The 24499-nt window shown below is 41.1% G+C and overlaps 1 protein-coding gene across 32 annotated transcripts in view; it reads left to right on the top strand.

Moving 5' to 3' along the window:
- Positions 1-24499, top strand: part of TTN (titin) — a 245384-nt gene that overhangs the window by 199370 nt on the left and 21515 nt on the right. For all 32 annotated transcript variants that reach the window (XM_075430105.1, XM_075430099.1, XM_075430122.1 and 29 more), the window contains 12 exons: positions 33-17138; positions 17464-17760; positions 17864-18451; positions 18552-18854; positions 19012-19308; positions 19772-20059; positions 20149-20448; positions 20543-20845; positions 21001-21306; positions 21423-23189; positions 23285-23581; positions 24141-24428. In XM_075430105.1, coding sequence (XP_075286220.1) covers positions 33-17138; positions 17464-17760; positions 17864-18451; positions 18552-18854; positions 19012-19308; positions 19772-20059; positions 20149-20448; positions 20543-20845; positions 21001-21306; positions 21423-23189; positions 23285-23581; positions 24141-24428 — 22140 coding nt within the window. The remainder of the gene's footprint in view (positions 1-32; positions 17139-17463; positions 17761-17863; positions 18452-18551; positions 18855-19011; positions 19309-19771; positions 20060-20148; positions 20449-20542; positions 20846-21000; positions 21307-21422; positions 23190-23284; positions 23582-24140; positions 24429-24499) is intronic.

Genomic DNA, 24499 nt, shown 5'->3' with positions numbered 1-24499 from the left:
ATGTAATGTTTTATCTTTTCCTCACTTTTCAGACCCACCAGGTCCACCTGCAAATCCAAGAGTGACTGATACTACAAAGACAAGTGCATCTTTAGCCTGGGGCAAGCCTCACTATGACGGTGGTCTTGACATCATTGGCTATATAGTAGAGCATCAAAAGGAAGGAGAAGATGAATGGGTAAAAGACACAACAGGGACTGCTTTAAGAATCACTCAGTTTGTTGTTGCTCAGCTGCAGACAGGAGCCAAATACAAATTTAGGATCTCTGCCATGAATGCTGCAGGTGTTGGTGAACCAGCAATAATTCCGAGTGTGGATATCAAAGACCGGGAAGAGATTCCTGACTTTGAATTAGATGCTGAGCTAAGAAGAACGCTTGTTGTTAGAGCTGGATTAACTATTAGGATTTTTGTGCCAATTAAAGGACGTCCAACTCCAGAAGTTACATGGACAAAAGATGGTGTTTCACTCAAAGGACGTGCCAATATTGAAAATACAGACTCTTTTACACTCTTAATTGTCACAGAGTGCAACAGATACGATGCAGGAAAATACGTAATGACTCTTGAAAATGCTGCTGGTAAGAAGACTGGCTTTGTAAATGTAAAAGTCTTGGATACACCAGGTCCACCAATAAACCTTAAGCCTAGAGAAATAACCAAAGACAGCATCACCCTCCAATGGGATATGCCTCTGATAGATGGTGGTTCACGTATAACAAACTATATTGTCGAGAAACGTGAATCGACTCGGAAAGCATATTCAACAGTCACAACCAACTGCCAGAAGTGTTCCTTCAGGATTCCCAATTTGGCTGAGGGGTGTGAATACTATTTCAGAGTGCTGGCTGAAAATGAGTATGGGATTGGTGAACCAGCTGAAACTGCAGAACCAGTAAGAGCTTCTGAGGCACCATCCCCACCTGAGAGCCTTAATATTATGGATGTAACACGGAACTCAGTTAGCTTGGCTTGGCCAAAACCAGAACATGACGGTGGCAGCAAGATCACTGGGTATGTAATTGAAGCACAGAGAAAAGGAACCAGCCAATGGGCACACATCACCACTGTGAAAACGCTGGACTGTGTAGTAAAGAATCTAACAGAAAATGAAGAGTATACTTTCCAGGTTATGGCAGTTAACAGTGCTGGAAGAAGTGCCCCAAGAGAAAGCAGACCAGTTATTATCAAAGAGCAAACAATGCTACCAGAGTTTGACCTCCGTGGTATCTACCAGAAAACAGTCATTGCCAAAGCTGGTGACAATATCAAGATTGAAATCCCTGTGCTTGGTCGTCCAAGGCCTACTGTGACTTGGAAGAAAGAAGACCAGATACTTAAGCAAACACAGAGGGTAAATTATGAAAACACTGCAACTGCAACGATACTAACTATCAATGAATGTAAACGAAGTGATAGTGGTCAATATCCACTGTCAGCTAAAAACATTGTTGGGGAAGTCAGTGAAGTAATCACAATTGAAGTTCATGACATACCTGGACCTCCTACTGGACCAATCAAATTTGACGAAATTTCATCTGACTTTCTAACATTCTCATGGGAGCCTCCTTTGAATGATGGTGGTGTACCAATAAGCAACTATGTTGTAGAAATGCGTCAAACTGACAGTACGACATGGACAGAATTGGCAACCACAGTGATACGTACTACATTTAAAGCCACTCGTCTTACTACTGGAGTTGAGTATCAGTTCCGTGTTAAAGCTCAAAATAGATATGGAATTGGTCCAGCTATTACTTCAGAGTCTGTAGTTGCCAACTACCCATTTAAGGTACCTGGGCCTCCTGGAACTCCTCAGGTGATTGCAGTCACCAAAGAAACCATGATCATTAGCTGGAATGAGCCAGTTACTGATGGTGGAAGCCCAATTCTGGGATATCACATTGAAAGAAAAGAACGAAATAGCATTCTTTGGCAGACTGTAAGTAAAACGCTGGTATCAGGCAATATCTTTAAATCAACTGGACTTACTGATGGCATTGCATATGAATTCCGTGTTATAGCAGAAAATCTGGCTGGCAAGAGTAAGCCAAGCAAGCCATCTGAGCCAGTGTTTGCCCTAGACCCAATAGATCCACCTGGTAAGCCAATACCTCTGAACATTACAAGACATGCAGTTACACTGAAGTGGACTAAACCAGAATATAATGGAGGTTTTAAGATCACTGGCTACACCGTTGAAAAAAGAGACCTTCCTAATGGACGTTGGCTGAAGGCTAATTTCAGCAATATACTAGAGACTGAATTCACTGTAAGTGGTTTGACAGAAGATGCTGCCTATGAATTCCGTGTGATTGCTAGGAATGCTGGTGGGGCTGTTAGTCAGCCCTCTGAGCCATCAGATGCAATAACTTGTAGAGATGACATTGAAGCACCAAAGATAAAGGTGGATGCTAAATACAAAGACATCTTAGTGCTGAAAGCAGGTGAAGTTTTCAGACTTGAGGCTGATGTTTCAGGTCGCCCTCCACCAACTATGACATGGACAAAAGGAGAAAAAGAACTTGAAGACACAGCAAAATTAGAAATAAAAATAGCAGATTTCTCTACTGTTCTTATCAATAAAGATTCTTCAAGAAGAGATGGCGGTGCCTATACACTTACTGCAACAAATCCTGGTGGCTTTGCCAAGCATATCTTCAATGTTAAAGTTCTTGATAGACCTGGTCCCCCAGAAGGGCCTTTGGCTGTGACTGAAGTCACTGCAGATAAGTGTGTGCTGTCATGGCTACCCCCACTGGATGATGGAGGCGCAAAGATTGACCATTATGTGGTTGAAAAACGTGAAACCAGTAGGTTGGCATGGACAGCTGTTGCCACAGAAGTTCCATTAACTAAACTGAAGGTTACAAAGCTGTTGAAGGGCAATGAGTACGTGTTCCGTGTAATGGCTGTTAACAAATATGGAGTTGGTGAGCCTCTGGAATCAGATCCCATTCTTGCAGTAAATCCGTATGTGCCACCTGATCCACCTAAAACACCGGAAGTTACAGCAATTACAAAAGATTCTATGGTTGTCTGTTGGGGTCATCCTGATTCTGATGGTGGAAGCCCAATAACTAACTATATTGTGGAACGTCGAGACAGAGCTGGTCTGCGGTGGGTGAAATGTAACAAACGGGTTGTTACTGACTTACGTTACAAAGTGTCTGGACTGACAGAAGGCCATGAATATGAATACAGAGTCATGGCTGAAAATGCTGCTGGAGTCAGTGAGCCAAGCCCAACCAGTCCATTCTATAAGGCTTGTGATACTGTATTTAAGCCTGGTCCCCCAGGTAATCCTCGTGTTTTGGATAGCAGCAAGTCCTCAATTACAATAGCATGGAACAAACCAATATATGATGGTGGCTCAGAGATCATAGGTTACATGGTTGAGATCGCACTACCTGAAGAAGATGAGTGGAAGATTGTAACTCCACCAGCAGGTCTGAAGGCCACTTCTTTTACCATCATTGACCTGAAAGAAAATCAAGAGTATAAAATACGGATATACGCTATGAACTCTGAAGGTCTTGGAGAACCTGCTCTTGTTCCTGGGACTCCAAAAGCTGAGGAGAGAATGCTACCTCCAGAGATTGAACTTGATGCAGAACTACGTAAAGTTGTCACTATTAGAGCTTGCTGTACTCTAAGGCTCTTTGTCCCAATCAAAGGAAGACCAGCACCTGAAGTAAAATGGACAAGAGAACATGGGGAATCTTTGGATAGAGCGAGCATTGAATCAACAAGCTCTTATACTCTGCTTATTGTTGAAAATGTGAATAGATTTGATAGTGGCAAATACATACTGACAATTGAAAACAGCTCAGGTAGTAAGTCAGCATTTGTGAATGTTAGAGTTCTTGATACCCCAGGGGCACCTCAAGATTTGAGAATAAAAGAAGTTACAAAATCATCAGTTACACTCACATGGGAGCCTCCTCTCATAGATGGTGGCTCTAAAATAAAAAATTACATTGTTGAAAAGCGTGAATCAACAAGAAAAGCTTATTCAACTGTTAATGCCAATTGCCACAAGACCAGCTGGAAAGTCGATTCACTGCAAGAAGGTTGCAACTACTACTTCAGAGTCCTAGCTGAAAATGAGTATGGAATAGGCCTTCCAGTTGAAACTTCAGAATCTGTAAAAGTATCAGAAAGACCACTTCCACCAGGGAAAATAACCTTGTTGGATGTGACAAGAAATAGCGTATCCTTATCTTGGGAAAAACCTGAACATGATGGAGGTAGCAGAATTCTTGGCTACATTGTAGAAATGCAAAGCAAAGGCAGTGAAAAGTGGTCAACTTGTGCTACAGTAAAAGTTACTGAAGCCACTATCACAGGATTGATCCAAGGTGAAGAATACACCTTCCGTGTTTCAGCTCAGAATGAGAAAGGCATTAGTGATCCTCGCCAGCTGGGTATACCAGTTGTTGCAAAAGATCTTGTGATTCCACCAGCCTTCAAACTGCTGTTTACCACTTTCAGTGTTCTAGCAGGAGAGGACTTGAAGGTTGATGTTCCTTTTGTTGGTCGGCCCAAACCAGCAGTGTTTTGGCATAAAGATAATGTGGCATTGAAGCAAACTACAAGAGTAAATGCAGAAAGTTCAGAAAATAACACAGTGTTAACAATAAAAGAAGCATGCAGAGAAGATGTGGGAGCATATTTAGTTAAACTTACAAACTCTGCCGGTGAAGCAACTGAGACCCTAAACATTGTTGTTCTTGACAAACCAGGACCTCCAACTGGACCAGTAAAAGTAGATGAAGTAACGGCAGATAGTATTACGATTTCCTGGGAACCACCCAAGTATGATGGTGGCAGCTCTATTAATAATTACATTGTAGAAAAAAGAGACACTTCCACCACCACTTGGCAGATTGTGTCAGCTACTGTTGCAAGAACAACTATAAAAGCATGTCGATTAAAGACTGGCTGTGAATATCAGTTCAGAATCGCAGCTGAGAACAGATACGGGAAGAGTATCTTTCTCACTTCAGAGCCAATTACAGCCCAATACCCATTTAAAGTTCCCGGTCCACCTGGAACACCTTTTGTAACTAATGTCTCAAAAGACAGCATGGTGGTACAATGGAATGAACCAGTCAATGATGGTGGTAGCAAGATCATTGGGTATCACTTGGAGCGCAAAGAAAGAAACAGCATTCTGTGGGCTAAACTGAATAAAACACCAATTCCAGATACCAAATTTAAGACAACTGGCCTTGAGGAAGGTCTTGAATATGAGTTCAGAGTTTATGCAGAAAACATAGTTGGCATTGGAAAGGCAAGTAGAGTATCTGAATGCTACACTGCACATGACCCATGTGACCCTCCAGGTCGTCCAGAACCTATAATTGTCACAAGAAGCTCAGTAACACTTCAGTGGAAGAAACCTGTATATGATGGTGGAAGTAAGATCACAGGCTATGTTGTTGAAAAGAAGGAGCTACCTGATGGTCGTTGGATGAAAGCAAGCTTTACAAATGTCATTGATACACAATTTGAAGTAACTGGTCTAGTTGAAAACCAGAGGTATGAGTTCCGCGTTATAGCGCGAAATGCTGCAGGTGTTTTCAGTGAACCATCTGAGAGCTCAGGGGCAATTACAGCAAGAGATGAAGTAGAACCACCTCACATAAGTATGGATCCAAAATACAAAGATACTATTGTAGTGCATGCTGGTGAGTCATTCAAGCTTGATGCTGATGTTCACGGCAAACCAATACCTTCCATTCAGTGGCTAAAAGGTGATCATGAGCTGACAAACACTGCTCGAATGGAAATAAAAAGTACTGATTTTGCAACAAGCCTTAGTGTGAAGGAAGCCATTAGAGTTGACAGTGGTCAGTACGTACTACTGGCAAAGAATGTCGCAGGTGAAAAGAAAGTTCCTGTTAATGTCAAAGTTCTTGATAGACCTGGACCACCAGAAGGACCTGTTGAGATTACAGGCGTTACTGCTGAAAAATGCATGCTGTCATGGAAACCTCCTCTACAAGATGGTGGCAGCGATATTTCACACTATGTTGTAGAAAAAAGGGAAACCAGTCGCTTGGTGTGGACAGTTGTTGATTCAAATGTGCAAACCCTAAATTGCAAAGTTACAAAACTTTTAGAAGGAAATGAATATGTTTTCCGTGTCATGGCAGTAAATAAATATGGCATTGGCGAACCTCTTGAGTCTGAACCAGTACTCGCCAAGAACCCATTTGTAGTGCCACTTCCACCAAAGGCACCAGAAGTCACAGCCATTACCAAGGATTCTATGATAGTTGTATGGGAAAGGCCAGCCTCAGATGGTGGTAGTGAAATCCTAGGCTATGTCCTTGAAAAACGAGATAAGGAAGGTATTCGCTGGACAAGATGTAACAAACGCCTGATAAGTGAACTGCGATACAGGGTGACTGGGCTTATAGAAAATCATGATTACGAGTACAGAGTTTCAGCTGAAAATGCTGCTGGTCTTAGTGAACCAAGCCCATCTTCCACTTACTACAAAGCGTGTGATCCTATTTACAAGCCAGGTCCACCCAATAATCCTAAAGTTGTGGATATTACAAGATCTTCAGTTTTCCTTTCATGGGGTAAACCTATCTATGATGGTGGCTCTGAAATTCAGGGATACATTGTGGAAAACTGTGATGTAAGTGACAGTGAATGGGCAATTTGTACCCCTCCAACTGGAATTAAGAATACTCACATGGAAGTAGAAAAATTAGTGGAAAAACATGAATACAAATTCCGCATATGTGCAGTTAATAAAGCAGGAGTTGGAGAGCATGCAGATGTTCCTGGTTCAGTTATTGTGGAAGAAAAGATGGAGGCACCAGACCTTGACCTTGACATGGAATTAAGGAAGATTGTAAATGTGAGGGCAGGAGGTTCCTTAAGACTGTTTGTTCCCATCAGAGGTCGTCCAACACCTGAAGTAAAATGGGGTAAAATGGATGGTGAGATCAGAGAGGCAGCTATTATTGATACCACTAGCAGCTTTACTTCCCTGGTTCTAGACAACGTTAACAGATTTGATACTGGAAAGTATACTCTGACTTTAGAAAACAGCAGTGGAACAAAGTCTGCCTTTGTCAGTGTAAGAGTACTGGATACCCCAAGTGCACCTGTTAATTTAAAAATCAGAGAGATCACTAAAGACTCTGTTTCACTTTCATGGGAGCCTCCTCTCTTGGATGGTGGAGCGAAAATAAAGAATTACATTATTGAAAAGCGTGAAGCCACAAGAAAGGCATATGCAGCTGTTATAACAAACTGCCACAAAACTTCATGGAAAGTAGATCAACTTCAGGAGGGCTGCTATTACTTCTTCAGAATCTCTGCTGAGAATGAATACGGAATTGGCCTCCCTGCAGAAACCAGTGACCCAATTAAAGTTGCTGAAGTTCCACAGCCTCCTGGGAAAATAACAGTGGATGATGTCACCAGAAACAGTGTCTCGCTAAGCTGGGCAAAACCTGAACATGATGGTGGCAGCAAAATCATACAATACATTGTTGAAATGCAAGCAAAGGGTAGTGAGAAGTGGTCAGAGTGTGCTCGTGTAAAAACACTTGAAGCAGTTATTACTAACCTAACTCAAGGGGAAGAATATCTTTTTAGAGTAATGGCTGTAAATGAAAAGGGTAAGAGTGATCCTAGAGCACTTGCAGTTCCAATAGTTGCCAAAGACCTGGTGATTGAACCTGATGTAAAACCTCCTTTTCACAGTTACAGTATCCAAGTGGGACAAGATCTGAAAGTAGAAGTACCAATTGCAGGTCGACCTAAACCGACTGTTACCTGGGTAAAAGATGGCCAGCCATTAAGGCAGACGACAAGAGTCAATGTTAGCGATTTGACTGATCTCACTATATTGAACATTAAAGAAACTAGCAAAGAGGACAGTGGCACTTACGAAATCACTGTGGCTAATGTTGTTGGGCAAAAGTCTGCCTCTGTTGAAATTATAACTCTAGACAAACCTGACCCTCCAGTAGGACCTGTGAAGTTTGATGAAATAAGTGCAGAAAGTATTACTCTATCATGGAATCCCCCAGCATATACAGGTGGCTGCCAAATCACTAACTATGTTGTTCACAAGAGAGATACAACAACTACTGTATGGGAAACAGTTTCGGCTACTGTTGCAAGAACTACACTGAAGGTGACTAAACTGAAAACTGGTTCAGAATACCAGTTCAGAATATTTGCTGAGAACAGGTACGGGCAGAGCTTTGCATTGGAATCTGCACCAGTTGTAGCACAGTACCCCTACAAGGAACCAGGACCTCCTGGCACACCATTTGTGACAACGGTTACAAAAGATTCCATGGTCGTACAGTGGCATGAACCAATAAATGATGGTGGCAGTAGAGTGCTGGGCTACCATCTTGAGAGAAAGGAGAAAAACAGCATTTTATGGGCTAAAGTGAACAAGACTATTATTCAGGACACAAGTTTTAAGACAACTAACCTTGAAGAAGGAATTGAGTATGAGTTTCGAGTTTCTGCAGAAAATATTGTTGGCGTAGGAAAAACAAGTAAAGTTTCTGAGTGCTATGTTGCTCGCGACCCATGTGATCCTCCAGGTCACCCAGAAGCTATAATAATAAAAAGAAGCTCTATTACTCTACAGTGGACCAAACCAGAATATGATGGTGGAAGTAAGATCACTGGTTATATTGTAGAGAAACGTGACTTACCAGATGGTCGCTGGATGAAAGCTAGCTTCACAAATATAATTGAAACACAGTTCACTGTAACAGGGCTTACTGAAGACCAAAGATATGAATTTAGAGTAATTGCAAAGAATGCTGCAGGTGCAACAAGCAAACCATCTGACAGTACAGGACCAATAACAGCAAGAGATGAAGTTGAGCTTCCACGAATTTCAATGGATCCGAAGTACAAAGACACAATTGTTGTAAATGCTGGTGAAACATTCAGACTTGAGGCTGATGTTCATGGAAAGCCACTACCAACCATTAAGTGGTACAAAGGAGACAAAGAGCTTGAGGAAACTGCTAGATATGAAATAAAGAACACAGATTTCAGTGCATTAATAATTGTAAAAGATGCTATTAGAGTTGATGGTGGACAGTACATTTTAGAAGCCTGTAATGTTGCGGGAACAAAGACAGTACCAGTAAATGTAAAAGTCCTGGATAGGCCAGGACCTCCAGAGGGCCCAGTCCAAGTGACAGGAGTTACAGCTGAAAAATGTTCATTGGCGTGGGCTCCTCCTCTTCATGACGGTGGCAGTGATATTTCTCATTACATTGTAGAGAAGAGAGAAACTAGTCGCTTGGCATGGACTGTTGTTGCTTCAGAGGTTTTACCGACAATGCTGAAAGTAACAAAACTCTTGGAAGGAAATGAATATATTTTCCGTATTATGGCAGTTAACAAATATGGGGTAGGTGAGCCATTAGAATCTGTGCCAGTAATGATGAAAAATCCATTTGTGGTTCCTGGACCACCAAAGACCTTGGAAATTACCAACATCACAAAGGATTCTATGACTGTCTGCTGGAGCCGGCCAGATAGTGATGGAGGTAGTGAAATCATAGGTTACATTGTAGAAAAGAGAGACCGAGCAGGCATCAGATGGGTAAAATGCAACAAACGCCGAATTACAGATCTGCGATTAAGAGTTACAGGATTAACAGAGGATCATGAATATGAATTCAGAGTTTCTGCTGAAAATGCTGCTGGAGTGGGTGAACCAAGCCAAGTTTCTCCTTACTTTAAAGCTTGTGACCCCATGTTCAAGCCTGGCCCACCTACAAATGCACATGTTGTGGATACCACCAAAAGTTCAGTTACACTTGGCTGGAGTAAACCTATTTATGATGGTGGTTGTGAAATCCAGGGATACCTTGTAGAAATCTGTAAAGCAGATGAAGATGAATGGTCACTTGTTACTCCACAGGCAGGTGTACGTGCCACTCGATTTGAAATCAAAAAACTTATTGAACATCAAGAATATAAACTACGAGTGTGTGCCCTCAACAAGGTTGGTGTAGGAGAGGCTGCATCTGTTCCTGGTACTATTAAACCAGAAGACAAACTTGAAGCTCCAGAACTTGATATTGATTCAGAGCTAAGGAAAGGGATAGTAGTTAGAGCTGGTGGGTCTGCTAGGATTCACATACCATTCAGGGGACGACCAACACCTGACATCACGTGGTCTCGAGAAGAAGGTGAATTCACTGAAAAAGTTCAGATTGATAAAGGCATAAACTACACACAACTTTCAATTGACAACTGTGATAGAAATGATGCTGGAAAGTACATTCTTAAGTTGGAGAACAGCAGTGGTTCTAAATCTGCATTTGTTACAGTAAAAGTCTTAGACACACCAGGGCCACCACAAAACTTAGTGGTGAAGGATATAAAGAAAGATTCTGCTGTACTATCTTGGGAACCACCCATTATCGATGGTGGTGCAAAAGTGAAGAACTACGTGATAGACAAGCGTGAGTCAACCAGGAAGGCATTTGCAAATGTAAGTGCTAAGTGTGGCAAGACAAGTTTTAAAGTTGAAAATCTTACAGAAGGAGCAATTTACTACTTCAGAGTTATGGCTGAAAATGAATTTGGAATTGGTGTTCCAGCTGAAACCATGGATGCTGTTAAAGCCTCAGAGCCACCTCTGCCTCCTGGGAAAGTAACACTCACCGATGTGACTCAGAGAAGTGCATCGCTTACATGGGAAAAACCTGAACATGATGGAGGTAGCAGAATTTTGGGATACATAGTTGAAATGCTGCCTAAAGGAACAGAAAAATGGAGTGTTGTTAGTGAGACCAAAACATGCAATGCAGTTGTGTCTGGTTTGAGTCCAGGACAGGAATATCAATTTCACGTGACTGCCTACAACGAAAAAGGCAAAAGCGATCCCAGAGCACTTGGAATTCCTGTGATAGCTAAAGACTTGACAATTGAGCCAAGTTTCAAATTGATGTTTAATACTTACAGTGTACAGGCTGGAGAAGATCTGAAGGTAGACATACCGTTTATAGGTAGACCCAAACCTACTATTACTTGGACAAAAGATGAGCAGCCACTGAAACAAACAACCAGATTACATATTCAGGATACATCAACATCAACAATCTTACATATTAAAGAAAGCAACAAGGAAGACTTTGGTAAATATACAGTAACAGCAACAAACACAGCAGGTACAGCAACAGAGCACCTGAGCATAATTGTACTGGAAAAGCCTGGCCCACCACGAGGACCTGTCCGCTTTGACGAAGTTAGTGCAGACTTTGTTGTTTTATCATGGGATCCACCTGATTATACTGGTGGCTGTCAGATAAGCAACTATATAGTAGAAAAGCGTGACACAAGCACTACCACGTGGAGCATTGTGTCAGCAACTGTGGCAAGAACAACTATCAAAGTAACAAAACTTAAAACAGGTTCTGAATACCAGTTCAGGATTTCTGCTGAAAATAGATACGGGAAGAGCTCTCCTTTAGATTCTAAATCAGTCGTTGTGCAATACCCTTACAAAGTGCCTGGGCCACCTGGAACCCCATTTGTAACAGCAGCTTCCAAGGACCATATGATTGTACAATGGCATGAACCAGTTAATGATGGAGGAAGCAAAGTTCTTGGATACCATCTTGAACGTAAAGATAAGAACAGCATTCTCTGGACAAAACAGAACAAGTCGCTCATTGCAGACACCAAATACAAAACAGATGGCCTTGAAGAAGGTCTTGAATATGAGTTCAGAGTTTCTGCTGAAAACATTGTTGGCATTGGCAAAGTCAGCAAAGTATCCGAATTGTATGTTGCCCGAGATCCTTGTGACCCACCTGGTCGCCCAGAGGCCATTGTTGTTACAAGAAATAACATCACGCTGAAGTGGAAAAAACCAGAATATGATGGTGGAAGCAAAATAACTGGATATATTGTAGAAAAGAAAGAACTACCAGAGGGTCGCTGGATGAAAGCCAGCTTTACAAATGTGTTGGAAACAGAATTTACAGTAAGTGGTCTTGTTGAAGACCAACGATATGAATTTAGAGTAATTGCAAGAAATGCAGCAGGTTGCTTGAGTGAACCATCTGAAAGTACAGGGCCCATTACTGCCAGAGACGAAATTGAAGCACCAGGGGCTTCACTGGATCCTAAATACAAAGATGTCATTGTTGTTCATGCTGGAGAAACATTTGTTCTTGAAGCTGATATCCATGGCAAACCTGTTCCTGACATTACATGGTCAAAAGATGGTAAAGACCTTGAAGAATCAACTGCAAGAATGGAAATTAAATCTACCATTCAGAAAACAAGTCTTACTGTCAAAGACTGTATAAGAGTAGATGGAGGTCACTATACTCTTAACCTCAGAAATGTTGGTGGCACAAAATCTATACCAATCACTGTAAAAGTACTTGACAGGCCAGGACCTCCAGAAGGACCTTTGAAGGTTACAGGTGTCACTGCAGAAAAATGCTACTTGGCATGGGCTCCGCCTTTACATGATGGTGGTTCTAGTGTCTCACATTATATTATTGAGAAGAGAGAGACAAGCAGGCTTTCATGGACACAAGTAGCAACAGATGTGCAGGCTCTTAACCACAAAGTAACCAGACTCCTTGCTGGCAATGAGTACATTTTCCGTGTAATGGCAGTGAACAAATATGGAACTGGAGAACCCTTGGAATCTGAGCCAATTTTGGCTCGTAATCCATACAAACCCCCTGGTCCTCCTTCAACACCTGAAGTTTCAGCGATCACAAAAGATTCTATGGTGGTAACGTGGGGTCGCCCAGAAGACAATGGGGGAGCTGAAATTGAAGGTTACATACTTGAAAAACGAGACAAAGATGGTATCCGGTGGACCAAATGCAATAAGAAAAGGCTGACAGACTTACGATTCAGAGTAACAGGTCTTACTGATGGGCATTTCTATGAATTTAGAGTTTCTGCTGAAAATGCTGCAGGGGTAGGGGAACCCAGCGAGCCATCCATTTTCTATCGTGCTTGTGATGTATTATATCCACCAGGTCCACCAAGCAATCCAAAGGTTACAGACACTTCCAGGTCATCAGTTTCCCTTGCCTGGAGTAAGCCCATTTATGATGGCGGTGCTCCAGTTAAGGGATATGTAGTAGAAGTAAAAGAAGCTGCTGATGATGAATGGACTATCTGCACCCCACCAACTGGCCTACAAGCAAAACAGTTCACCATAACAAAACTTAAAGAGAACCAGGAGTATAACTTCCGCATCTGTGCCATCAACTCAGAAGGAGTAGGAGAACCTGCTACCATACCTGGTACAGTTATAGCAGCGGACAAGATTGAACCTCCCGAAATTGAACTTGATGCAGATCTCAGAAAAGTCGTCACTGTACGTGCTAGTGGTACATTACGCCTGTTTGTCACCATCAGAGGAAGACCAGAACCTGAAGTTAAATGGGAGAAAGCAGAAGGAACAATTAGTGAGCGAGCTCAGATTGAAGTCACCAGTTCCTATACAATGCTGGTCATTGACAATGTGAACAGATTTGATAGTGGTAGATACAATCTTACTTTAGAGAACAATAGTGGCAAAAAATCAGCTTTTGTTAATGTCAGAGTGCTTGATACACCTAGTGCACCTATTAACATGACAATCAGAGAAGTGAAGAAAGATTTTGTAACGTTAGCCTGGGAACCACCACTTATTGATGGTGGAGCTAAAATTACCAACTACGTAGTTGAAAAGCGAGAATCCACAAGAAAGGCATATGCCACAATTACAAACAACTGCACTAAGAATTCCTTCAAAATTACTCAACTACAAGAAGGATGCAGTTATTACTTCCGTGTTCTAGCTGTAAATGAATATGGGGTTGGCTTGCCAGCAGAAACACCTGACCCAATTAAGGTTTCTGAACCACCTTCTCCACCTGCAAAGGTCATTCTTGTTGATGTGACTCGTAACTCTGCTTCAATTAAATGGGAAAAGCCAGAGAGCGATGGTGGCAGTAAAATTACTGGTTATATAGTAGAAATGCAAACTAAAGGAAGTATAAAATGGAGTGCATGTACACAGGTGAAAACATTAGAAGCAACAATAACAGGCTTAAGTATGGGAGAAGAGTACAGTTTCAGGGTGATTGCTGTTAATGAGAAAGGAAAAAGTGATCCAAGAGAACTTGGTGTCCCAGTTATTGCAAAAGATATTGAAATCCAGCCATCTGCTGAGCTCCTTTTCAGCACATTCACTGTGAAAGCTGGAGATGATCTTAAGATTGAAGTGCCATTTAGAGGGCGACCTCTTCCAACCATTAGCTGGAAGAAGGATGGGAATCCCTTAAAAGAGACAACAAGAGTAAATGTTCAGACTTCAAAGACTTCAACTTCACTGTCCATCAAGGAAGCTTCAAATGAAGATTTGGGACATTATGAATTACATCTTTCAAATACTGCTGGATCAACAACAGCTTCTTTAACTGTAGTTGTCCTTGACAGACCAGGACCACCAACTGATTTGCATATTGATGAAGTTAGTGCTGATAGTGTAACTCTGTCTTGGAAACCTCCAGCGTATGATGGTGGGTGCCATATTAGCAACTACATTGTGGAGAAGCGAGAAACTACCACAACAACGTGGGATGTAGTTTCTGCAGCAGTTGCAAGAACATCAATTAAAGTATCTCGACTCACCACTGGCTCTGAATATCAGTTCCGTATTTGTGCAGAAAACCGCTATGGGAAAAGCACTTACGCTAATTCTCCTTCTGTTGTGGCAGAGTATCCATTTAAGCCTCCAGGACCACCTGGAACTCCTCATGTAGCCCACGCAACTAAAGCTTTCATGATTGTAACTTGGCAGGTACCAGTCAATGATGGCGGTAGCAGAGTACTAGGATATCACTTGGAGCGTAAAGAAAGGAGCAGCATTCTTTGGACAAAAGTCAACAAGAGCCTTATACCTGATACGCAAATGAAAGTTACAGGTCTTGATGAAGGACTGCAGTATGAATATCGTGTGTATGCTGAAAACATTGCCGGAATAGGCAAATGCAGTAAATCATGTGAACCAGTTGCTGCAAGAGATCCATGTGATCCTCCTGGTCAACCAGAAGTTACTAATATTACAAGAACATGTGTCTCTCTGAAATGGACTAAACCAGAATATGATGGTGGAGCTAAAGTAACAGGATATATTATTGAACGTAGAGAGATACCAGATGGTCGTTGGCTGAAGTGTAATTTTACTAATGTGCAAGAAACATACTTTGACGTAGGTGGACTTACAGAAGACCAGCAATATGAATTCCGTGTGATTGCAAAGAACGCTGCTGGACTCTTCAGTGAGCCATCTGAATCAACTGGACCTGTGACTGTAAGAGATGATGTAGAGGCTCCAAGAATTATGATGGATGCCAAATTCAGGGACATTGTAGTTGTGAAAGCTGGAGAAGTGTTTAAAGTCAATGCTGATATTGCAGGACGTCCAATACCAGTGATATCATGGACAAAGGACGGCAAGGAACTTGAAGGAAAAGCTAGAGTTGAAATCGCCTCAACAGATCACACTACTGCAATAACCATTAAGGACTGTATCCGAGGTGATTCAGGACAGTATGTACTAACATTACAAAACGTTGCAGGAACAAGGTCTTTGGCAATTAATTGCAAAGTACTTGATAGACCTGGCCCACCTGCAGGCCCATTAGAAATAAATGGCCTTACTGCTGAAAAGTGCCATTTATCATGGGGACCCCCTCAAGAAAATGGTGGTGCAGATATTGATTATTACATTGTAGAAAAGCGTGAGACCAGCAGAATTGCATGGACACTTTGTGAAGGAGAGCTTAGAACAACATCCTGTAAAGTGACAAAACTACTGAAGGGTAATGAGTATATTTTCAGAGTGATGGGAGTTAATAAATATGGCGTTGGTGAGCCTCTAGAAAGTGTTGCTGTCAAAGCCCTAGACCCATTTACAGTTCCAAGTCCACCTACATCTTTAGAGATCACCAGTGTAAGCAAAGATTCAATAACTCTGTGCTGGGCAAGACCTGAGTCTGATGGAGGCAGTGAGATCTCTGGCTATGTAATTGAAAGGCGTGAGAAAACTAGCTTAAGATGGATTCGTGTAAACAAGAAGCCAGTTTATGATTTGCGAGTGAAATCATCTGGTCTCCGTGAAGGATGTGAATACGAATTCCGGGTTTATGCAGAAAATGCTGCTGGCCTCAGTCTTCCAAGTGAAACCACACCATTGATTCGGGCAGAAGATCCAATCTTCTTGCCATCTCCCCCATCTAAACCTAAGATTATGGACTCTACAAGGTCAAATATCACAATTGGGTGGACAAAGCCACTGTTTGATGGAGGTGCTCCAGTAACAGGATACACAGTTGAATACAAGAAAACTGATGAAACTGACTGGACAACCGCTATTCAGAACTTAAAAGGCACAGAATACACCGTAAGTGGATTAGCATCAGGCTCTCAGTATGTCTTCAGAGTGAAATCCATTAACAAAATTGGTGTCAGTGAACCAAGTGATGTCTCAGAACCTCAGATGGCAAAAGAAAGAGAAGAAGAACCTGCCTTTGATATTGACAGTGAAATGCGGAAGACTTTAATCGTAAAGGCTGGTGGATCATTCACAATGACTGTTCCTTTCAGAGGCAAACCAGTCCCAAATGTAACATGGAACAAACCAGAAACTGATCTACGGACACGTGCGAGCATTGATACTTCAGATAATTGCACATCTCTTACTGTTGAAAAAGCAACAAGAAATGATTCTGGAAAATACACATTAACATTGCAAAATATCCTGAACACTGCTACTTTGACTTTAATTGTCAAAGTTCTTGATACTCCTGGCCCACCATCTAATGTTGCAGCAAAAGACGTAACTAAAGAATCTGCTGTGTTATCTTGGGATGTTCCTGAAAATGATGGCGGAGCACCTGTAAAGAACTATGTTATTGAAAAACGAGAAGCTAGCAAAAAAGCATGGGTCACTGTGACGAACAACTGTCATCGCCTGTCCTACAAAGTGACTGGCTTGCAAGAAGGTGCCATCTATTACTTCCGTGTTTCTGGAGAAAATGAGTATGGTGTTGGAGTGCCTTCTGAGACCAAGGAGGGAACAAAAATAACAGGTGTGTTTTATTAAGAAAAATATTTTTTAATATTTAAAACAATACATGTTTTTAAATGTTTACTTCAAAATAATCTCAAAAGTGTTAAATCTGTTTACAGTAAAAAAGGTAACTGTGGTAGGTATGTCCGTGATTTTACAATTGAAAAAGAGCTGCGTAATAGCTTGAATTTTAAATTTTGCTTCCATTTTACTTAAAATATTTCTAATATATAAATTAGTTTAAAAATCATATTTTCTCAATCCAGATGGCATTCCTGTGTAATTGCTAATATAAAAAGTAAATATTTGCTATATTGCTTAACCTGTTGCACTTCTTTTCTTAGAAAAACCCAGCCCACCAGAAAAACTTGGAGTAACAAATGTCACAAAGGACAGTGTTTCGCTTTCCTGGCTAAAACCAGAACATGATGGTGGAAGCAGAATTGTGAGCTATGTCATTGAAGCTCTTGAGAAAGGACAGCAAAAATGGGTGAAGTGTGCTGTTGTAAAGACAACTCATCATGTTGTCCATGGTCTTAAGGAGAATGTTGACTATTTCTTCAGGGTGTCTGCAGAAAACCAAGCTGGTTTAAGTGATCCTAAGGAACTACTGCTCCCTGTTACAGTTAAAGAACAATTAGGTATGTTTCCTGACATGAGACAAAACTTGATACAGATTAAATTTGATTCGTATTTAAAAAGGGAGAACATTTTTTAATGGTTTGAAAATGTTTTCTTTTTCAGAATCTCCCGAGATTGACATGAAGGGCTTTCCTCATAACACTGTATATATTCGAGCAGGATCAAACCTGAAAGTTGAAATTCCGGTTTCTGGAAAACCAGTGCCAAAGGTGACATTGTTTAGAGATGGTGTTCCACTGAAACCTACCATGAGATTTCACACAGAAACCACAGCAGAAAGTCTCATCATTAACCTTAAAGAAAGTGTGGCTGCTGATGCTGGCAGATATGACGTTACTGCTGCCAACTCAAGTGGTACCACAAAATCATTTGTTAATATTGTTGTGCTGGATAGACCGGGTCCTCCTGTTGGTCCCGTTGTCCTTAGTGATACCACTGAAGAGAGCGTAACACTCAGATGGCAGCCACCAGCTTATGATGGCGGAAGTCAAGTTACCAACTATATTGTACTGAAAAGAGAAACAAGTACTGCTGCTTGGTCTGAAGTGTCTGCAACTGTTGCTAGAACTGTTATCAAAGTTATGAAGCTCACGACAGGAGAGGAATACCAATTCCGCATCAAAGCTGAGAACCGCTTTGGCATCAGCGATCACATAGACTCACAATGTGTGGTTGTCAAGCTTCCCTACAGTGAGTAATATGCTTCTCACACTATAGGTCAATGTTTTAATGCTCTGATGTTCAACACAGAATTTTGTTAACAATTAATTACTTCTTTTTATATCATCAGCTACACCTGGCCCTCCTTCCACACCATGGGTCACAAATGTCACCCGAGAGAGTATTACTATTGGATGGCATGAACCAGTCACTAATGGTGGCAGTGCAGTCATTGGATACCACCTGGAAATGAAAGACAGAAATAGCATATTATGGCAGAAAGCTAACAAGACCCTCATTCGCACAACTCACTTCAAAGTGACCACCGTCAGCGCTGGCCTTATCTATGAGTTTAGAGTTTATGCAGAAAATGCAGCTGGCATTGGAAAAGCAAGTCATCCTTCTGATCCAGTCCTTGCAATTGATGCTTGTGGTATGTATTCCCTAGAAAATAAAGAAGCCCAACGGGTTAAACTTTCTCCCTCCCCCCTCATCCCCCCACCGCTGCAATGGCATTCTGTCTTATACAATATGCCAATGTCCAAAGCAGCTGTTTTTCATTAGCAATACTCTTATGTTTCCTATTGCAGAACCACCAAGAAATGTTCGTGTCTCAGATATTTCCAAGACTGCTATCACTCTGTCATGGCAGAAGCCAGCTTTTGATGGCGGTAGCAAGATCACTGGATACATTGTAGAAAAACGTGATCTTCCAGATGGCAGATGGACAAAAGCTAGCTTCACCAATGTTATTGAGACTCAGTTCACAGTATCTGGTCTGACACAGAATTCTCGATATGAGTTTCGGGTCTTTGCTAAGAACGCCGTTGGTTCCATTAGTAATCCCTCAGATGTTGTGGGTCCTATCACATGTGTTGATACATACGGTAAGTGTTTTGTAATGATATAATGGTACCATTTTGTGGTACTTGGAAGCTTAAATGCAGCGCTGCTTTGTAGAACCATACTCTTTTAAATATGGAAAACTAGTTTACAGTGATTGATTCAATAAGCTTGAATGACTGTGAGCTATTTGGGCATGATTGCAATTAACATCTTTGGTTGTATCTGCACTTTTAAAGTCTTATGGTGTGTTTATTCTCTGAGCAACAGAAGTATGCCCCATGGCCAAAGTGGCTGCATTTGTACATGTGGTTGCCTTTTCTTGGTAGGATTAGTTCTAACTTGTTCTAGGTTTGTAATTTATATAAGCTATCTTTAGTTTGATCTGTATTTATAAAATGCCTGTAACTATTAGCTTAAATAAAGTACTGTGATTTTTGTTTTTATTAAATACAAGTCTAAAATAAGTAAGATTTTAACTTTTTCTTATTCTGATTTTTTCTTAAGGTGCACCTGAAATCGATGTGCCACCAGAATATACAGAAGTGGTGAAATATAAAGCAGGAACTTCAGTTAAGCTGAAACTAGGCATCTCAGGCAAGCCTATACCAACAATTGAATGGTTCAAAAATGGCAACGAGCTACAAACCAGTGCACTATTGTCTATTGAAAACACCACAGAATTTGCTTCTATACTCATCAAGGATGCAACTCGACTCAACAGTGGCACCTATGAATTAAGATTGAAGAATGCCATGGGTTCAGCATCAGCCCATGTTAGAGTACAGATACTTGGTATGTCTTGAGATGTGACTGTGTTTTACACTATAAAACAATAATTCAGTAATAAATACTTAGTATCTTCTTTCTTCTGCCTTCCACAGACAAGCCAGGGCCCCCAAGCGGACCTATACAGTTTAAGACAGTCACTGCTGAAAAGATCACAATCATGTGGGACCCACCTGCAGATGACGGTGGTGCACCTGTAACACACTATGTTGTTGAAAAGCGGGAGACCAGTCGGGTTGTATGGTCTTTAATTTCTGAAAAACTGGAGGGTTGTATCATAACTACAACAAAACTCATCAAAGGAAATGAATATGTGTTCCGTGTCCGTGGTGTGAACAAGTTTGGAGTTGGTGATTCACTGGAGTCTGAACCCGTTATAGCCAAAAACTCATTTGGTAAGCAACATATAAAATAACTTCTGTGACTGAAGTATCTTGTGTATTATTTGTAAGTAGTACTGACCTATTGACATGTATTTTTTTTACTCAGTTACACCTGGACCACCTAGTGTACCAGAAGTCACAACGATAACCAAGAATTCTATGACTGTTGTCTGGAATAGGCCCACTGTTGATGGAGGCAGTGAAATATCAGGATATTTTCTCGAGAAGCGTGACAAGAAGAGTCTAAGTTGGTTCAAGGTTACTAAAGAAACCATTCGAGACACAAGACAGAAAGTAACAGGTCTGACTGAAAACAGTGAATATCATTTCCGAGTTTGTGCTGTCAATGCAGCTGGACAAGGTCCATTCTCTGAAGCTTCTGACTTCTACAAAGCCACAGATCCTGTTGGTAAGAAACAAAATGCAGTAGTTCTAATTGGTTAGAAATCAATGGACAATGAGCAATTAGGATGGGATTGCACCAATGTAACTGAGGGCAGATTTTATTCCTCTTTATCATTAATTGTAAATATGACTTCTTATTCCCTCCCAACACCCACCCAGATAAGCCAGGCTCACCAACGAAGCTGAAGGTTGTGGATACAACCAAGACATCTGTCACCCTTGGCTGGATTAAACCTGCTTATGATGGAGGAAGTCCCATTACCAACTATGTGGTGGAGAAAAGGGAAGGTGAAGAGCAAGAATGGACTGTAGTCAGTACTAAGGGAGAAGTGAGAACAACTGAGTATGTTGTACCCCACCTTCAGCCAAGTGTTAATTACTATTTCCGTGTGTCTGCTATAAATTGCGCTGGACAAGGAGAGCCTATTGAAATGACGGAACCCGTTCAAGCTAAAGATATTCTTGGTACTCAACTTTTCAGTGATTTATCATTTTTCTGTTCTGTTGTTGTTTTTTTTTTAAAAGCATTTCTTATTTTACATTACAAGTATGCACTATTTAGTTTTTACTTATTTCCACAGTGGCACCAGAGATTGATCTGGATGTTGCTCTCCGGACCTCTATTGTTGCTAAAGCAGGTGAAGATGTGCAAATAATGATTCCATTCAAAGGAAGACCACCTCCAACAGTCACATGGAGAAAGGGTGACAAGAATCTTGGGATTGATGAAAGATATATCATCCAGAACACAGAATCATCTACAGTACTTACTATTCCTCAAGTTACCCGAAATGATACAGGAAAATATGTTCTTACAATTGAAAATGGAGTTGGAGAAGCAAAATCATCATTTGTGAATGTAAAAGTACTTGACACGCCATCTGCTTGCCAGAAGCTGCAGCTTAAGCACGTTTCTCGTGGCACAGTTACACTGGTATGGGAGCCACCTCTCATTAATGGTGGTTCTGAAATAACAAATTATGTTGTTGAAAAAAGAGATGCTACAAAGAGGGCCTGGTCAACTGTAACAACAAAGTGTTCTCATACCACCTTTAAGCTAATTAACCTGTCAGAGAAGACTGCATTCTTCTTCCGTGTTCTTGCTGAAAATGAAATTGGACTGGGTGAACCCTGTGAGACATCCGAACCAGTGAAAGCTGCGGACATACCTGGACCTGTAAAAGACCTAGCCATGAAAGATTCTACAAAGACTTCTGTTAAATTGCAGTGGAGCAAACCAGACTATGACGGTGGTAGCATTATATCAGACTATGTTGTTGAAAAGAAACTGCAGGAAGAAAAAGAATGGACATATGCAGGCACAAGCAAGAGCTGTGAATTCGAAGTTGAAAAACTTAAAGAGCTTTCTGTCATGGAATTCAGAGTCTTCGCTAAAAATGAAAAGGGCATGAGTGACAGTGTTACTGTTGGACCCATTACAGTGAAAGAACATATAATAACACCTGATGCTGACCTCTCTGATATTCCTGGAGGTCAAATTTCAGTAAGAATTGGACATAACCTGCACATTGAATTACCCTACAAAGGTAAACCTAAGCCATCAATGAGCTGGCTCAAGGACAATCTTCCTCTTAAAGAAACTGAACATCTTCGTTTTAAGAAAACTGAGAGTAAGATAAGCTTAAGCATCAAGAATGTGAAAAAGGAGCATGGTGGTAAATACAGTTTAATTCTTGATAATGTAGTCTGCAGAAAATCATTCACAATCACTGTCATCACTCTTGGCCCTCCGTCTAAGCCAAAAGGACCTTTAAGACTAGATGAAATCAAAGCAGAGAGTGTAGTTTTGTCATGGGAAGCTCCTGAAGATGATGGGGGAGGAGAAATTACTGGCTACAGTATTGAGAAGAGAGAAACTTCACAAATGAACTGGAAGCTGGTGTGTTCAAGTGCTGCAAGAACAACATTCAAAGTACCAAACCTTGTTAAAGACACTGAATATCAGTTTAGAGTTCGTGCGGAAAACAGGTATGGAGTGAGCCCACCTCTTGTCTCAGCAGATGTTGTGGCAAAGCACCAGTTTAGACCACCAGGTGCCCCAGGCAAGCCTGTTGTGTACAACATAACCGCTGATGGAATGACAATATCTTGGGATGCTCCCGTTTATGATGGTGGTTCAGAGATTATTGGATACCATGTTGAAAAGAAGGAAAGAAACAGTATTTTGTGGCAGAAGGTTAATGTTGCATTAATATCTAGCAGAGAATACAGGATTACCGGACTGCTTGAGGGCCTGGATTACCAGTTCCAAGTATACGCTGAAAACACTGCAGGTCTAAGCCGAGCTAGTGAGCCAAGCAAATTTACTTTGGCAGTCTCTCCAGTGGGTAAGTGAATGATCAGTCACTCATCCAAGATAATTCTAGTCTTGCAGACTATGATGAGCAGCAATAAACATAAATTTTCACTGTTTTCCTTTCAGACCCACCTGGTACTCCTGATTACATTGATGTCACCAGGGAAACAGTCACCCTTAAATGGACCCCGCCACTGCGTGATGGAGGCAGTAAGATTGTGGCCTACAGCATTGAGAAACGGCAAGGAAGCGAAGACCGTTGGCTCAGGTGTAACTTTACTGATGTCAGTGAATGCCAATATACAGTTACAGGACTCAGTTCAGGCGACCGATATGAATTCAGAGTGCTTGCAAGAAACGCTGTTGGTACAATCAGCCCACCTTCACAGTCTTCAGGCTATATCATGACCAGAGATGAAAACAGTAAGAATTGTTTCTTAATATGCTTGTATTTGGGTACTGAAGCCATCTAGAACTTCTGGCTATGCTGATTGGAAATGGGAGGCCAAGGATAGAATAATGTGTGACTGAGGTCCTTCCAGTCAACTCAAAACATTTCTGTACTCTAAGATGGAAGGGTCTAAATTAAAGACCCAAATCTGGCAGACATATGTAATCAATTGCTGAAAGGCATGGCATTCTACATTTGTGTCGGATAAGCAGCAGCAGCAAAGTTGAAAAGAAATCATGTACTGTAATATTCTGATGCACTGAATAGTACAGAAATGAAAATGTGCCTCAGGTAGCTGGCCATACTGTAACAGCATATATTAATGGTGTCTTTCACCTATTGTTAATATGATGCACTGTGTGCTTACAGGAAAAATAAGTTTGTAGTTCACATAATAACTGCTTTTTAGAGAATGCCATTTTCTAATTGAAAATTCTATATATAATAATCTTTTATAACTAGTACATAAAAAAGAATATCAGGAAAAAATACTTAGCTATAGGGGAATTGAATTATATTTTCCTTTTTCAGTCGCTCCAACAATTGAATTTGGCCCTGAGCACTTTGAAGGCCTTACTGTTAAAGCTGGAGAAAGCATTAGACTTAAAGCTCTAATCAAAGGACGCCCAGTACCTAAAGTGACATGGTTTAAGGATGGTAAGGAGATTGAGAAAATAATGAATATAGAAATAACTACAGCTACTGGATATAGCACAATCTTCATTAGAGATGCTACCCGGGATCATCGTGGAGTGTACACAGTAGAAGCCAAAAACGCATCAGGCACTAAACGAGAAGATATTACATTCAGAGTACAAGGTACTGCACCAACCACTTCCGGCATGCTTTTTTAAAATAGTATTTTATTCTGCGTGCCAGCAAATTATAAT

Source organism: Opisthocomus hoazin, chromosome 9, assembly GCF_030867145.1.
Source record: "Opisthocomus hoazin isolate bOpiHoa1 chromosome 9, bOpiHoa1.hap1, whole genome shotgun sequence".
In the NCBI taxonomy this organism is placed as follows: domain Eukaryota; kingdom Metazoa; phylum Chordata; class Aves; order Opisthocomiformes; family Opisthocomidae; genus Opisthocomus; species Opisthocomus hoazin.
Note: the sequence above shows the minus strand (reverse complement) of the source record. Positions and strands in the feature narration are given on the sequence as shown.